We start from the raw sequence: 18,183 nt of genomic DNA, 5'->3' as shown, positions 1-18,183 counted from the left end.
GTCAATTGTTTGTATGAACATTTTCCCCATTTCCATTTCTGTACTAGTGTTATTCCATTTGAAAATCCTGAAGGTTGTGCATTAAAGGGCACACAGGTGCATTGATGGTGAAGTGGCCAAAATCTGAACAAGTGAACTTTAAACTGATTCACTACAAGAACGTTTGCTGCTGAGAACATACTAACCTGCCCACTCTGAGGCTTATTTTTAATTCCATGGAAATCCGTGCAAAGGTTTTAACGCTTATATTTTAACCTACTGGGCACAGAGTGGGGAATATAACCAAACTGTTAGAACACGAGCGCTTGGCAGTTTTTGTTATTTTCAAATGATAACTTGAAGTGATAGAACCAAAGGAGTAAAAAATGCTGTACGCAGGGCTCGTTGGAAAAAGTACTACGTTTAACAAAAGCTCAAAAGATGTTAACAACTGGTTAAAATAGAACCCTTTTAAGTCTCCGACATACCTCGTTATGTGAAACGGAACTGTGTACCTGACGATGGAAATTTCCCAAGTTTTCTTAGCCACACAAACTGGACTACCTCCCTCCTCAACTCCCAGTCGGCTACAGCCCACCCAAACCTAGTTCTAGAGTGCCACCCTTTTTCCAGCCTGTTCACAAATGACCTTTCGAAGTAAGGTTTCCCGCCATTTCACTTCAAGGAATGGAAGGTCTTTCCGTCTAGATTCGTGGAGGCCCGAGCCTACACGGCTTTCCCCGAAAGACCAGCAGGAACGCCAAGGCCAGTAAGCAGCATGACGGTCCTAGGGACTGAGCAAAAAGGTGACAGCCCAAGTTGCCTGATAAGTGCTCAGTATGCGCCGATAACCCAGAGGACGAAAACACCCACAGCAAACAGCAAGCGACCTGGGTACTGCGCGCGCCGGGTGCCCGCGCAGGGAGGAGGGAGCGCGGCAGTTGCAGGGAGGAGAGAGGGTTGGGGGCGGAGGGCGGGTTCGCCCCAACTCGACTCCGGATTGGCCGGGTCCAGAGAGCAGAGTGACGACAGCTGGGGAGAACGTCTGATTTGTGTGGTGGGCGCGGGCAGGCGGGGGAAGCGTATTGCGCAGGCGCGGCAGCTCTGCTTCTCTTGCCCTAGCGCTCCGGCCCAGCTATCGCGGACAAGTCCTGACAACGCGCGCACCCCTCAACCTTCGGGACCGCCCCCTCCCCCTTCTCGGCGTCGTCGAAGATAAACAATAGTTGGCTGGCGAGCGTCGAGTGTGTCTCCCGCCGCCGGATTCGGCGGGCTCCGTGGGACCGGCGGGATCCCGGCCAGCCGGCCATGGCGGGGCTGTACTCGCTGGGAGTGAGCGTCTTCTCCGACCAGGGCGGGAGGAAGTACATGGAGGACGTTACTCAAATCGTGGTGGAGCCCGAGCCGACGGCTGAAGAAAAGCCCTCGCCGCGGCGGTCGCTCTCTCAGCGGTCGCCTCTGCAGCCGTCACCGCCGGCTTTTCCTGGCTACGAAGTCTCGGGGAAAGGCCCAGCGGTGGCAGCCCGAGAAGCTCGCGACCCTCTCGCGGACGCCGGGGCCTCGCCGGCTCCCGGCCGCTTCTGCCGCCGCCGTTCCTCTGTGGCATTTTTCGCCGTGTGCGACGGACACGGCGGGCGGGAGGCGGCACAGTTTGCCCGGGAGCACTTATGGGGTTTCATCAAGAAGCAGAAGGGATTCACCTCCTCCGAGCCGGCGAGGGTTTGCGCTGCCATTCGCAAGGGCTTCCTCGCTTGTCACCTCGCCATGTGGAAGAAACTGGGTAAGTTCCCTGGTTTGTTTGGCTCCCGCCTCTTTTTCAGGCAGTTGAGGGGGTTTATAGTACCAGCACCGCGTGAACCCCGGCGCCGAGAGCTCTATCAAAGTGTACATTGATTGAGATGAAGACTCATCTCGGTCTAAGAGCACTTTGCAGGGTGGAGGTCCGGGCAAAGAAAGTGGCCTTGGGAAAGATAGGATTGCTGTCTCCCTGCAACTGCTCCTCGCTTTATTTGCACCCTTCAAGGATCAATGGGAAGCCGTGCTCTCCGCTGCTTCAGTTTGGTGGCAGCGCGGGGAAAACCTGTTTGAAACCTGGCGCCAGATTTTGGCCAGAGGTGAATTGAACACACGTTGCTACCAGGGCCACGCGAAGGAAGCGAGAGATGGCAAATATTAGAATGTTTCCTTAGAATCTGTCATAATTTTGCGCTTGAAAGGCTTGTCCCTATCGGTTGCCTACCAGTGGTGTCAGTTCTCCAAATTGATCCCAGATGGCTGGCAGTTGGAGTAAACTGGAGGCTAATTTAGGAAGGCTAAAATGTAATCATCAGCGACTTTAAAGCCTTGGAAGGAATTCGGTTGTGGTAACCATAAAATGTTTTTAGGATCTTTATGCTTGTGCTGCTTATGAAAAAAAAAAGCACGGAATGCGTTATTATCTCTTAAACTGGCCCGACGTTAGGGATGTGTGTTAAATTCTGCCAGGGCTTTTTAAAAAGTACAGTACACGGTTTTTTGGGGGTAGTTGGCTTTAGTTATTTGCTGTCAGATAGTTCTCAACAGTTCCTAGTTAAAAGTGCTTGTAAGTAAAAAAAAAAAAAAAGTACTTGTGAGTTGTAACTGCCTGTCAAAGTAACGAGATAAGGGGGATTTAATGATATGCTAAAAAGAAATAGAGACCGTAAAGTCTAAAAAGTCGGTGTAGTTGTAGTTTCACTTAAGCTTTAAATGTCTTCTAAAGCAATGTTTCTGTACCCAACATATGTTATCATACAGAGTTATAGTTGCTTATCCGTTGCTGTGAATGAAGGGCATGAATCTTTTTTAGAGAAAAGATAATACTTCCGTCATTAAAAAATACTCTTGTTTATGATAACATAATGTTGCTTTATTTTCAGCAGAAGGGCAGAGACATAGAGAAGAGTGTAAACATTGGTCATATATAGAATATAGAATATTTTTAAAAAGGTATTATCAGAGAGTTGTAGAATAGCTTCTTTCAAAGTCTGTTTTCTATTTGCCTGGCTTTCTGCCAAGAATTACTTGATTGACTCACAGAACAACCAGTCAGTCTGTGTTGGAGGCGTATCCCATCCAATCCCAGAGGCCCCTATTATGGATTTGTTTTGTTGTGTAGGCAGAGCAGAGCCGAAAGCACTGCAGTATATTCCAGAAATATGTCATTTCATTGCCTGCAGTGCAACTGGGAGTGGACAGCAAGACGAGATAGAGGAAGATTAGACACAAAGAACTATTTAGTCCCATTTATTTTGCTGTACACTTAGAGCAACGTGACTTTGCCATATGTTTGAAAAAGGACAAAGTATAAGCCCTGTTACTTGAGCATTTTTTAATGAAGCAGGGAGCATACTGTTAAATGTGAATGTGTATGTTTTTTGATGTACACATACTTTTGAATCAAGCTATCACTCCTGTGAGGCATGGTTTAGAGCTTTATATACCAGACAAGAATTCAAGTTTGCTGTGTTCTACAGCTAAACCTTGCACCCCATCCTAAAACTTGAATTAAAAAAGAGTATTGCTGAGTATATAGAAGTCTTGACACAGGAGATGCAGGGTTTTGTTTTTTTTAAATTGTACTTCAGTTCCAAATTCATGGATGGCTCCTTATTTTCTGTAAACAAACTATAGTTTATAATCTAGAGGCCAATTCCTTCCGAGTCCAACTTCAGACTCCCTGTTCAATTTTATGTTACTCACATTTCTATCACATTAGTCTACTCATCTTTTTCCTTGTTGAAATATTCCAATTTTCTTAAATTCCCCTCTCCCCCAAAAAAACAAAACTGAAAAATATACTCCTCAGTCTTTAAGTCAAAATGTTTTCTTCTGTGAAGTGTTCTTTCTTTTGGAATTAAACATCCTTTGTTTCTACTTTTGAAGGACTCATTGGATTATAGCAGTGGTTCTCAAACTTTTTGTTCTCTGAACTCTTTGTACTCTTAAATGATTGAGGACTCCAAAGAGCTTTTATGTGGGCTACATTTGTCATATTTGCTATATGAGAAATTAAAACTGAGAAACTAAAAAATGTTAATCTATCAAAAATAAACATATATTAAAACTTTAAATGAAAAACCACTTTTCCCCCCAAATAAATATTGAAATAAGTATTATATCTGCTTCTGCATTGAATCTATTGACCTGTCTTGTCTGGTTGAAGTATATAAAGCAAAGGAAGCCTAACACACGTACATATTAGGAAAAGGAGGAATAGTTTGTCTTTTCTGATAATTGTGAATAGTCTATACCAAAGTGGTAGTTTCTTAAGGTTAGTCAAAATGGAATCTGAAACCTTATGAATGAACTTTTTGTCATTTTACATTAAGATCCATTGGTCGCTCTTGTACTTTGATTGAATCTTTTACTCATGTGATTTTGTGACATGATGCATTAGTCATTTGGAAAATAATGGTTCACTGAGTTATACCGGTTTTTTAATTATACAATAGCAAAATGACACATTTGTTAATATCACTGATCTCATCAGAAAAGTCTTAAAATTAAGCTATCAAGTACACTGGAGTGGATACACATTTTCCAAAATGTAAGTTTTGAAGCAGCAATTATAAATTTATCACTGGCAACAAATGCTGTCAGTTATTTTTCTTGAAGTGAAAAGCTCACTTTGTTGATTTTGAAGAAAATGTATGCCAGATGCCCAAGTTTTATTAACACAGCTTATTAATCTTCTAGGTAAAAATGATGGTGTGTGAAAAATGTGGCCAGTTCATTTCATAACTTACACAGTCAGAAGTTCTTTAGGCAGCCATCATATGCAACCAGAAGCCTATTGTGCATACTTCCCTTTTTGTCATACAGAATATTAAAAAGTATGGGTGGAGGTTTAATAAAATTTTTTATTCCATCATCAAGGACATTCTTAAGTGTAACTAGTATGCTTTAAAAAAAAATGTAAGTGGGTGGCTGTGGAGAATACAATGACTACTATTAGTAAAGTTTGGTGCCAGTGTCTTTACTCCTGCTAAGGCACCAGCAGTTTTACTAACTACTGCTTTGAACCATCAGTGCAAATGTCAACACGGTGAAAAGGGCAAATAAACTCTTAGAATTATTATGAAAATAGTTTTGGCCTTGTGAAATCTCTAGTGATCACACAGACCATTGTGAGATAACCTCTATGTTCTTATCTGCCATTCAGCTAAATCTGGAGGTCTTTGGGGGCAAAGATTGCTTTACTACACATCTTATTATTAATCTCCTAAGACTGACCATACAATTCCAAAGTAGCTGCTAGTTTAGTTGAATTTCTATGGGTGTAATGATCAAATTAGCTTTCTTAAATAAAAAAATTTTCCCCTTTTAAAAATTGTAAAATACATGTAAGATTTACCATTTTAGCTCATTTTAGATTTACAATTCAGTGGTGTTAAGTATGTTCACAATATTGTGCAACCATCATCACTGTATGTTTTCAGAACTTGTTCATCATCCCAAATGAAAACTCTCTACCCATTAAGCAATAATTTCCTGTTACCCTCTTCCCCAGCTCTTGGTAACCTCTATTTTAATTTCTGTTGCTATGAATTTTCCTATTTTAGAAGAAACATACAATATTTGTTCTTTTGTGTCTTATTTTTACTTAGCATAATGTCTTTATTAAGGTTCATCCAAATTATATAGTATCAGAATTTTCTTTTCAAGGCTAATAATATTCCAGTGTGTGTGTGTGTGTGTGTGTGTGTGTGTACATATGTATGTATGTATGTACACACATAACACAAAACAACATTTTTTGTTTATCCCTTCATCTGTTTATGGACATTTGGGTTGTTTTCACCTTTTGGCTTTTGTGAATAGTGGTGCTATGAACATAGGTGTACAAGTATGTGTTTGAGTCTCTGTTTTCAGTTTTTTTGGGCATAAAACTTAGAAATGGAATTGCTGGATCATATAGTAATTCTGTGTTTAATTTTCTGAGGAATCACCAAACTGTTTTCACAGCAGCTGCATCATTTTACATTACTGCTAGCAATGCCACAAGTGTTCTAAATTCTCCACATCCTTGCCAACACTTGTTATTTTCCTTTTAAAAAAATAGTAGCCATATTGATGGGTGTTAACGTATTTCTTATATTTTTAAAGAATACCTCCTCTGTCTTCCTAAGCCCTTTTTGATTTATTTAATTAATATTAAACTTGACTTCTCTAGCATCATGTGTACCCTTCCCAAATTTATAAAGGAAAAGTTATCGAAAAAATTTAAATCACTTATCTTTGTCTTGAGGCAGAAGGATTTGATAAATATAGCATGGAATGAGAGAGTATATGAATATCTTTTTTTTTTTTTAAAGATTTTTATTGGGGAATTGGGGGGATGGAAACAGTGCTGGGGAATTGGGGGAAAGGGAACAGACAAGTTGCTGTCGTTTTTGTTCTTCAGTCTAGTTGTGGAGGACGATGCTTCACTGGCCCAAGTTGGCACCATCATTGTGCTCTTCCCAGGCGAGGCAGATCAGTTGTCGGCTTCTGGACGGCCGCTCACTGTGGCTGCTGGCCGCTCACGCTGGCTGCTGGCTACACACGGTAGCCCATGGCAACCCACTGCCACAGGGGCTGCAGCCTACGCCATCGCCGGCGACTCAGGGCAGCCCAGCTCCAGGTTGAGCTGTTGTTCAGCATCTTAGCTACAGAGGGCAATGTCACTGGCCCTCATATGTGGGATCCAAACCAGGGCCCTCTGGCGTCCCAAGCCAGTTCTTAACCATCGCGCCACTCGGCCGGCCCAGAATATATCTTTTTTGAAAGTCATTTTTGCCGGCCAAGTGGCTCAGTTGGTTAAGAGCTCGTTCAAGAGTGCGAGCTCTGAGCAACAGGGTCGCCGATTTGATTCATGATCCGAGCTGAGCTGCCGCTGAGCTGCCAACAGAAGGCAGGATAGCTCAGCTAAATAAATAAATAAATAAATAAATAAAAATTACAAAAAATAAGTCATTTTTTATATTTAAAATTTTTCATTATTTATGGATCTTAAGTTATTGTACATGCCTAATTTATGTAGTAAATTAGAACAGTAAATCCAAATATATGGATTTACTGTTCTTGTGGTATGCTTGCTTTCTAAGAAATAATGTCTTAAAGCTTGTGTATGCTTTTATAGGTTCATTCATTTGAAATTATGTTCTTATTGACCCTTTCTCTTGCTAGTTCAAATAAGATAGTGAACAAAGTCCAGCTTTTTTCCCTGTGTATCATAGTTTATTGACTTATGTTATCAAGAGAGCCAACAGAAAGATAACACCATACTACTGAAATAAATGAAATGTGATCTCTGATGTTAAGGAAAATTTGTCACAGTATTTATAAAGGAAGACAAAATGTGAAGTTTTGTTTGTTAACTTAGTTTGACTGAAGATCAGAGCATTTACTTTGAAGAATATGACCAAAGGAATTATGAAGAAACTGGTCTTAACCTAAATTGTTGGTTCTAGGTTTGACATAGTTTTCATTACTTTAAATTTAAAGACAGACAAGGACAGATGCAGGAAGAGGGTGGGAGAGGTGGAAGGAAAGTGAGATAGAACTAAATTTGAAGAAAACTCTTAAGTCATAGAATTTAAACTTGTATCTTTAGTTTGGTATATCTCAGTTTTTACTGTCAAGGACCTTTACCCTCTTACATATTACATGATCTGAAAGAGTTTACCATGTTTATCAAGTACTGATTTTTTTCTATTTTTTGTTAATCATTCATTACTTTTGACCAATATTAGATGATCTGTGCTACCACGTTGTTGCATATATCAATAGTTCGTTCCTTTTTATTACCAGGTTGTATTCCATTGTATAGATATACCACAATTTGTTTATTCACCTATTGGTGGACATTTGGGTTGTCTGAAGTTTTGGGCTATCATGAATAAAGCTGATGTAAAGCTTTTATTTACAATAAAAGTCCACTAATGTAGAAGGAATTATAGAACTAGAAAATCACATTTTGGTAACATCACAATAATTGATTCAGGCAAGAAACATCAATGAATGGTAAAATTAGTGGGTGAAAATTGGAGGAACAGAATTACATTAGTTTCCTAGAGGTGCTGTAACAAATTAGCACACATTGGGTGGCTTAAAACAGCGGAAATTTATTCTCTCATGGGGTCAAGAGGTCTGAAATCCAGGTGTCAGCAAGGTTGGTTCCTTTTTGGAGGTTTTGAGAAAGAATCTGTTCCAAGCTCTGTCCTAGCTTCTGGTGGTTGCCAGCAATCCTTGGCATTTTTTGGCTTGTAAATGCATCACACAATCTCCTTTGTCTTTATATCACCTCCTTTGTGTCTTCTTCCCTTCTGTTCTCTTTTAAGGATACTCCTTTGCATTTAGGTCTCACTCTAATCCAGGATGATCTCTTCTTAATATTTTTAACCTGATTACGTGTACAAAGACCCCTTTCCCAAATAAGGTTACATTCACAGGTTCTGGGTGGACGTACATTTTTTGGGGGGTGGGGGAGCACCATTCAACCCACTACAAGGATATTTTCATTATCTCAGATTATCTTTCTATGAAATACTTATTAAGTGCGTAAGGAAAAAGATTATAGTGGAGAAACCTGGTAGATACTACCTTAAGTGATCAAAGGTAGTACCATTTTTAATGGGACAAATTGGACTTGTATACTGCCTGCACTGAGAAGATCACATTTAAAACTTCTATGATATTCCTGCCAAAAATGCATAACCTGAATACAAAAATGAGGAAACTTGAAACAAACCCAAATTGAGAGACATTCTTGAATGATTGGCCTAATATTTCTAAAAACCATCCAGGATACTTTGGGGAATCATTCCAGATTGAAAGAGACTAAAGAGACATAAGTAAAATATAACAAAGGATGCTGAATTTTATTTTTTTATTATAAAGCATATTAGGATAATTGATGAAATTTGGACGAGATGTATGGATTAGATAATAGTGGTATCAATATGTTAATTTCCTGATTTTGATGGTTGGTTCTGTTTGTGTAGGAGAATGCCTTTGTTTGTAGCCATTAGATATTATAATATTACTTGGGAGTGATGGGATGTCTTGGTGGCAGTGTACTCTTTGGTTCAAGAAAAAGAAATTCTGTCAATTATTCATGCAAAAAAAGAAAAAGTAAACCTGAAGAACAAGTCTCAGAAAGATCAGAAACCTTGGATGATACTTCCAGGAACCTAGGTAACAGTTTGATCAGGGCCCTGCTGCTGGATGCATACCAGACAGCCAAGGCTATATTTGTTTCTTTCAGTAAAAAGAATAAATCAGAAACAGCAGCTGCATTTGGAATCACTGTTTGATTATAATCCACTGTCATTTTCCAAGAGCTATTAGACTTTTGCAATGGTCAAATTATAAAATGGAATATATAGGCTACCACCCTGCTTTTTAAAATTTTTATGTATGTATGTATGTATGTATGTATGTATGTATGTATTTATTTATTTATTTTTATCACTCAGACGGCATCTTCTCCCTCTTATTCCCCCACCCTGCTTTTATGTTTAATTGGTGACATCAATCTTTGTGATTCTTGGAGAGATGCGATAATGCATTTAATTTACTATTTCAGAAGAGAGTGTCATTGTTGCGGTGCTCCAAAGTTTTGCACTTGGCCTTTTCTACCGTAATAGGCTTCCTGACCTGTCAATTAAGAGCTGTGAGGGGAAGCTATTAGTTGCTGAGGTTATTCCGGGACTAAACTATTGATAGCTGTGAGATAGGTTTGGGAATTCACTGGGTTTTAGATGGGCTGGATTCAAGTCCTCTTTATTGGGTTTTCGGAAAAGTCATGACGTATTTTTTTTCTACGTTTTTCATTGAAAAACAAAACCCAATAGTAGTTGACCCCCTTAGCTCTTTTTTTTTTTTTTTGTAGAGGGCAGTGTCACTGGCCCTCACATGTGGGATCCGAACCGGGGCCCTCTGGTGTCCCAAGCCAGCTCTTAACCATCGCGCCACTCGGCCTGCCCTGCTCACTGTTTTCTTTATTGATAAATTTAGCAACAGGCTGTTCAGTTACCATCTGGAATGTGAACGAGAATCTTGATGCCTTCTACCCTTTATTGGTTCCATAACTAATTGACATTTTTCTGAGGATCAGTTGCCTGCAACCTATTCTGTGGTACTGGTTTTGTATTACAGTTCTTTGAAAATAACACAAATGGACTCAGTCTGCAGTAAGGAGGGACAAGAACTTGGAAATGTATTGGAAGGACATTAGGTATCTCCCAGGTCTCAAAATGGACAGAACCAGGGTACTTCTGGGACACGTTGAAAAATTTTAGCCTCTGGGATGAATCAGCTCCAATAGTTTTCTGGTTTTATGCCTTATCTAAGACACAAATATCTGAAAGAGTCTGGCTTAGTTTAGGTCATTTTACTACCCTTAGGCCAGGAGATACAGCAAGTTTTTCAGCTCCACTAAGGACCTTCAGGCAGTAGAGGCTGTGTGTGGGCCCCAGAACAAAATCGGGATGCTAGTACTGTAAGGGGGAATGTTCTGGGCAAGTGTGCACTATAATACTATAAATAAGGACTAAAATGAAAGCAACATAGCCTTTTCCTTCTTTTGGATTATTCCCTAAGGGGGAAACAGTTCTCAAAGCTGAATTATTTGGTTCAAGGACTTAGTATATCTTTTTATGGCTGTTGATAACACATTTTCAGATTGCTTTCCTGAAGGCTTTTACTGCTCTGTATTACTTTGGCATTAAAATTCTCTAAGACCTTGGGCTGGTCGAGAGGCTCAGTTGGTTAAGAGCTCGCTCAAGAGTTTGAGCTCTGAGCAACAGCGGTTTGATTCCCAGCCCAAGCTGAGCAGCTGCTGAGCTGCCAACAGGTGGCAGGATGGCTCAGCTTAAAAAAAAAAGAAAAAGAAAAGAAAAATTCTCTAAGAACTCTTAGCATAGTGTTTAGGAGTATGTTGTGTTACCTGGGTTTGAATCCCAGCTTCTCCACTTGCTACCGGTGTGACCTTGAGTTAAAAGCTCTTTGTGCCAGAGTATCCTCAACTCTGAAATAGAGTTATAATGATAGTACCTACTACCTTCTGAGACTTAACTGACTCAGTATATATTAATTGGTACATGGTAGGTACATAAGTACCCCAAGTTTTAAATTTATCACAGAGAACATATATAGTCTATACTTATTTATAATAGCCTTACTTCATTCATAAATTTTATATTTTTATTATAAAATGTATTAGTCTTTTTAATGACTCATGCATATTTTCTTGCTTAGAATACTTACATCAGAGTTCATATACTATCTGATACTGTCTTTTAATATGCTCCTAGTTTTAAGTTATTTTTTTAAAATTAGAAGATTGAAGTGTAAAGCAGAAAACAAGGAAGACTAATTATAAAGATGTCAATTGTGTAATATATAAATTGTAGTTTCAGTCAGAACTTCAGCAGGGTTTGGTTTTTTTAATTTTGCAAGTTGCTTGCTTCTAAATTTCATCTGGAAAAATACTTAAGAGAATATTGAAAAAGAAGAATAATTGGGGGATACTTAAACTCCCAATTATTAAAAAGTACCATAAATAGACTAGTAGCATGAGTCCAGAAATAGATATGAGGGAAAATGTAGCATATGATAAAAGGTGACATTTCAAATGAATAGAGAAAGCATTCAGTATTTTTAGATCATTGCAGAATATCTCTTTGTTACATATTAGTGCTTTTGACCCAAAATGTGATTTAAATAATGTTAATATTGTTTCTTTGAATATCCTTTTATTTTTAGCTCTTTTTCTTCCTTTCCATTTTGTTTTAGGTGCTTTTTGCAAACAGCTGAATTACTTGCATACTTGTAGATAAATTTTATTTTCTAAATGTGCCTAAGAACCCTTCTTTCTGGGAGCTCACCTCATTCACCTTTATTGTGACAATAGATTTTATTGTTTAGGTTCTTAGCTGCATAAAATAGAATCTATTCTATCTTGTTTAAAAAGAAAAGGTTTTGGCAAAAGCTATACTTAACACACAAAATAATGGAAAGGGCTAAAGAAACATACAATATACTTTAGGCTAAGCTTCTGGGAAATGATATCTGTAAACAAACTGCAAAATTGGATGGGCTAGGGAGCTGTCTGCTGTAATCTATGCCTGCAAATTTGATGCCTTCTCCCTCTTCTTTTTTTAATTTTTTTTAACTTTAAAAAACTGTGAAATATAACACACTGAAAAAAGGCCATAAAACATAAGCATACAGTTTAATGAATAATTATAAAATGAACACCATCTGGGTAAGAGGGAACATTGCCTGCACTCCAGAAGTCCGTTTGTCCTTTCTGACCTCATGTTTTTATCTTCCCCCAAGGGGTAACTACCATCCTGACTGTTGTGATGATAGTTCTGTAGTGCTTTGCTTATTTTTTTTAATAGTTTTATCACTTGTCTGTAAACATGATAGTTTGTTTTTTGAAGAAAATCATGCTGTATGTATGCTTTTATCTCATGCTTCTAGTGAGATTATGTTACATGTAGTGTAATCTATTGTCATGTTGAAGGACATTTGGGTTGTTGCTTATTTTTAGCCCATATGAACAGTGCTGCTATGAACATTTATATGTATTGTATATACATGTACATTAATTTACGGTATATGTCAAGAGGTCGTGAAAGAACATACAATACCTTTAAGAGAAAATACCTAGATGTTTTCTGAAATGGTTGTACCAGTGTATACTCCCAACAGTGGTTAATGATAGAACATGTTTCTCCACATTCTCAACCACACATACTATTGTCAGACTTTAATTTATGCAATCTAATAATTATGCAGTGATATTTTACTGTGGTTTTTAATTTGTATTTCCCTGTTAATTGAAGAAGCTGAACACCTTTGTATATTTTGGCTGTTTGGGTTTCCTCTTTTGTAAAAGACCTGTTCAATGTTCGAGCCTTTTATCCATTTTTCTGTTGTGTAGTCTGATTGATTTTATTTGTAGGAGTATTTTATATATTCTGGATACCATTCCTTTGGCATGTATATATTAATATATTGCAAATTATCTGCTCCATTCTGTGCCTTGTCTTTTCACTCTAGTAATGCTATCTTCTGATGAACAGGAATTCTTCATTTTGATGGTAGTGCAACTTCACAATTATTTTCTTTATATGGCTAGCCCATTCTTTGTCTTTAGGGAGTTCTTCCCTACCCTGAAGATCATGAACGTACCTTTCTATATATCTTCTAAGTATTTTAGCTTTGTTTTTCATGTTAGGTTTTAAATGTACCTGGAATTCATTATTTAAAAGTTACATTTTATCATTTTCTGTTGCTGATTTACAGAAATAGAATTGATATTTTAATAACAGTATTTATATCCAGGAACTTACTGAGCTTTATCTTCCTATAGATTCTTTTGATTTTTCCATAAATGGTTTTTTTGGGGGGCGAGGGGGGGCGGGGCATTTTCTTTTCACATACTCGGTGCCTCTCAGGCTGTTTGCTTTTCTTAAAAAGTGGTTATAACAACAAAAACTAACATTTATTGAGCACTTACTATGTGTCCTGTTATTTCAGGTGGTTTTGCATATGTATATATGTGTATGTGTATAAATTTCTACCTTCATCAATATTGGCAGCTTTCTGGGTTTCCTCAGTAATTGTGAAGGCCATTATTTCATATATTGCAGGCAACCTTCTGCTATGAGTGATAGGGCCCTCTGCAGGGTGGGTTCCATCTGTAGGATGGGATGGGGAGATGGCACTGTAGGGTTCAAGAGATGTCTTTTCAGCATATATAATATTGAAAAAGAAAAGTACTAGTTAGTCTGAATATATTAGCGAAGCATTGTGGCTATGAAAGTTGTATAGGCACGTCAAGCTTTTTAGGTCCACATTTCTCATTCCCTCATCCCCTTTGAGACCCTGATGATCCTAGCAACAGATACACTACTTTCCTTCAAGGAGAGGTATTATAGTTACTGGCAGCTTAGGAACTAAAATGACTCACCTTTACATGCAGAGAATTTAGGCACTGTGACCTAGTTCTGCAGTTTTAAATTAACCTGCGAAGCTTCTACCATCCATTCTTGCCTTTGGCCTTTACCACTGCCTCTGAGTTTGAGCTTTTCTGGGACTCTGTTAACAGGGAAAACTGATGTACTGCCTTCTTTACTGACTGTGCCTTTAACTTATATTGGATTACAAGTTTTGCATTCTGATTTTTCCCTCAATATAATTCCATTTGTTTAAAATTCCAGGAATTTTTCACCTTTGTTTATGACCCTTCTCTGTGTTTCATGATTGCTCTGGACCTTTTATAATATTTGTATTCTGTCCTTTCAATGGGATTTTCGAGGGGAGAATATGTTAGTGTTTGGACTCAGTCTGCTATCTTGAGCTATAAGTTACAGTTTAGTATTACAGAATATTTCAGAACTTTTAAATGACTGAATTTAATTAGTATATGTTTGAATGAAATATGGAGGTCTGTGCCACTTAATATTTGAGTTATCTTGAACAAGTTTCTTAACCATTCAAAGTATTGATTTTCTCATCTGCAAAATGAAAATAATGGGAATAATCTTACCTAACTCATAGGTTTGTTCCAAGTATTATTTGAGATAATACATGTAAAGCTTTTAGCACAGAACCTGGTACACAGTAAGTACTCAATAAATGCTGTTTATTGGGTTGAGTATTCAAAAACAAATCACATAGTTTTTTCTGAAAATCTTTTCAAAGAGAGATTAATAAACAGATGCTAATAAGCTACTGGCTATACCTCGTATACTAAATAAAAGTATCAAAACTCTTAATACATCCTTGCCACTGAATGTAGTTAGGACTAAGACTTAAGTTGAACTAGTAAACCTGTCCTTAATATTTTTCTCCTAGGATTAGTTTGAAGGTTGTTATGTAATATTATTTATAAAATTAATTTATTAATATACTGATGAAGGGATTAACAGAAGTCCTTTAATAGCTTTCAAATAGTTTTCTTAAATCTTTTCCGGTGCTAATTCAAATTTCAACATGCTAATTCAACCTATGTTGTTGCCTTTTTTATTCTGATGCAGTATTGATGTTTATACCTGGAATAGTAAAATGTTTTATTTCTTATTACAGCAGAATGGCCAAAGACCATGACAGGTCTTCCGAGCACGTCAGGGACAACTGCCAGTGTGGTCATCATACGGGGCATGAAGATGTATGTAGCTCACGTGGGTGACTCAGGAGTGGTTCTTGGAATTCAGGATGACCCGAAGGATGATTTCATTAGAGCTGTGGAAGTAACACAGGACCATAAGCCAGAACTTCCCAAGGAAAGAGAACGAATCGAAGGACTTGGTGGGAGGTAATCATTGTGCTGTTTTGTCTTTCCTCTCTTTATTCTATTTAGTCCTTTTCTGCTTTACTAACTAGATTGACCTGCTTCTCTATTTTAACGAAGTGACTTGCTTGATATTGCAGGGTTTTAGTTTGCCTGATAAAGTACCCATCCTTGCGCATTCATATTTATCTCATTATTTTGAATTGACTGTTTTATTTCTGGTAATGACTCCAAAGGGAAATAATATTTTAGTGGGACTCAAGTAACAACACATACAAAGATTTATGGAAACCTTTTACATACTGATAAGCATGATCTTCAGAATCTGAGCAGAGCAGCCCTTAGAGTTCCAGAGTAGAATGTTTTGAATCTGGCTTTGGGAATAAATTTTGTTAGAATTTTTCCTTTGATTTCTAGTCATATGTGCTGCAAACCTTTTTTCTTCTTCTGTTTCAACTTATTGTATCAATGTATAAATAGTTTATAAACTATGAACTGAAATCGACTTCAGCATAATATTTTTATGATATAAACTAAAATATAAGCTTACTCCAAAAAACCAGAGAAATGAATAACATGAGAAAATTTTAGATTTTCCCAATACTAATTGGTAAAAACTGAGAGTCTGAGGTAAGTTAAATAGAATCTACTGTTTTCTAAATAATCATTCTAACTAAAGCTTTACCATGATATTACTCGCCTCTCTTTCTTGGTTTTATTAAATCAAAAGGCCTTTTTCAGAAAAGTAAGCCGGGGAAAAGAATGAATATCCTTAAACTATAAGGAATTCAAAAAATCAGTAAGTAAAACACTGCTACCCCTAGATGGATCAAGGAGAGGAAGTTTGAACAACAAAAATACAAAAGAGTGATAAACATTTGAAAAAATTTTTTAACATTATGTAAATGAAACTCCATGTCTTTCTTCTTGGTTAGCAAAGGTTAAAAAAAAAAAAAGAGGCACTCCTTAACTATTTTTGTTGAAACAGGTATTCTATTGGTAGGATTATAAATTGGTGCGACCTATGTGGAATATAATACATACCAGTAGCTTTAAATATTATAGACTCAGTAATTTCAGGAATCTAACTTTAAAAAAGAAACCTGAAATGTGGACTAAAATATCTGAACGGAGTTATTGAATGCAGCAATGTTTAATGACTGTTAAAAGCTGGAAATAACTAGAAGACCCAACAACTGGAGAATGGTTAAGTACATTATAATACATATTCATAACACTGACTGTGAAATAGCCATTAAAATAATGTTTATAGGTAAGGTTTTAAAAATCGTGTTATGAAAATCTTCAAATATAAGTAAAGGTAAGTATTATAACGAACTCCCATATATGGGTAATTTTTAATAATGGAGACGGCCTATTGGTCAAAGAATAAGTAGGATATAAAATTATATTTATAGTGTAATCTCAACTATGTAGAGAAAAAAGAATAGTATATAAAAACACCAAATATTGACAGTTCTCTGAGTGATTTACATATATATGTGTGTGTATAGACACACACATACGCACACTTTTTTTTTTTTTTTTTTTTTAGCTGAGCCATCCTGCTACCTGTTGGCAGCTCAGCGGCTGCTCAGCTCGGGCTGGACTCGAACCGCTGTTGCTCAGAGCTCAAACTCTTGAGTGAGCTCTTAACCAACTGAGCCACTCGGCCGGCCCCTCATACACACACTTTTTTAATGGTAGCATTCATTTGGCTAAAATTTAGGTAGCATAAAATAATGTACTATAGTAGGTCTCTCAAGTATTATTGTTCACAGGCCACCCAATTCCTGTCTACATGCAAGAAACCATTATTACTGTGTATCCTTCAATAGATTCATGCACAATCAAATATGAAACTACCATGTGTGGAATACCATTACTTATTTAATTATTCTCCTGTTGAAGGATAGTCTAATTTTTGTTGTTATTACAAACACTAGTATAAAACAAAAAATACTGCACATGTATCTTTTTGTACAGTGCAAGTATATTTGTACGATCATTTCCTAGGAGTGGAATTACTGGGCCAAAGAGGAGTATGTTTTGAATATTGATAACTATTTGTCTCCATGGAAGTTGTACCAGTTTACACTTCTATCAGCAGTGTATGTGGATGCTCTTGACAACATACTTACAGAACTTTTTGATCATATCCAATTTTAGGTTTAAAAAAGGCATCTTAGTGATGCTTTAATTTGAATTTATCTTATGAGAAAGGTTGAATATCTTTTTATTTGTTTAAGAGCCATTTATGTTTCCTTTTTGTATTTGTTTATATTGTATCTTCATCTTGGGGGAATGTTGTTAGCCTTTTTTGTATTAATAATGTAGGAGCCACTTACACATTAAAGAATTAATCTAATGCATGTGATATAAATTTCAGATGTTGTTTTCATAGTTTGTCTTTTGATTTTGCTCCTGAAATTTTTTTTTTACCACATAGAAGTTTATTTTAATGTAATTAAATTTATTCTCTTTTATGATTTTTGCCATACGTACAATTCTCCCACTGACATTATTAAAGTTTTCTATGTTTTCTTCTAGTTACAGCAGTTATGAATATTTTGGGTCTTATGAACCTTTTACCTCCTTAAAAATTGAGGACCTCAAAGAGCTTTTTGTTTTTATCATAGTAGAAATTAAAATGGAGACATTTAAAAATATTTGTTGGCCGGCCGAGTGGCTCAGTTGGTTAAGAGCTTGCTCAAGAGTGTGAGCTCTGACCAACAGCTGTTCGAGTCCCAGCCCGAGCTGAGCTGCCGCTGAGCTGCCAACAGGTGGCAGGATGGCTCAGCTAAAAAAAAATAAAAATAAAAATAAAACAATGCTAATCCTCTCACTAAATGCTTGCTTTGAAAAACAGCTGTTTTTTCATAAAAAATGTCCTC

General features: G+C 37.3%; 1 protein-coding gene across 2 annotated transcripts in view; it reads left to right on the top strand.

The window, feature by feature from the left end:
- Positions 1 to 1,053: 1,053 nt before the first annotated feature.
- PPM1D (protein phosphatase, Mg2+/Mn2+ dependent 1D) overlaps positions 1,054 to 18,183 on the top strand; it is a 47,246-nt gene continuing 30,116 nt past the window's right edge. Inside the window, exons 1-2 of one of the 2 annotated variants that reach the window (XM_019636760.1) lie at positions 1,054 to 1,759; positions 15,085 to 15,313. In XM_019636760.1, the coding sequence (XP_019492305.1) occupies positions 1,288 to 1,759; positions 15,085 to 15,313 (701 nt within the window). In that variant the 5' untranslated portion in view covers positions 1,054 to 1,287. The remainder of the gene's footprint in view (positions 1,760 to 15,084; positions 15,314 to 18,183) is intronic. The other variant, XM_019636762.1, reaches the window with a different exon arrangement.

This window comes from Hipposideros armiger, unplaced genomic scaffold (assembly GCF_001890085.2).
Source record: "Hipposideros armiger isolate ML-2016 unplaced genomic scaffold, ASM189008v1 scaffold_29, whole genome shotgun sequence".
Lineage (NCBI taxonomy): Eukaryota > Metazoa > Chordata > Mammalia > Chiroptera > Hipposideridae > Hipposideros > Hipposideros armiger.
Note: the sequence above shows the minus strand (reverse complement) of the source record. Positions and strands in the feature narration are given on the sequence as shown.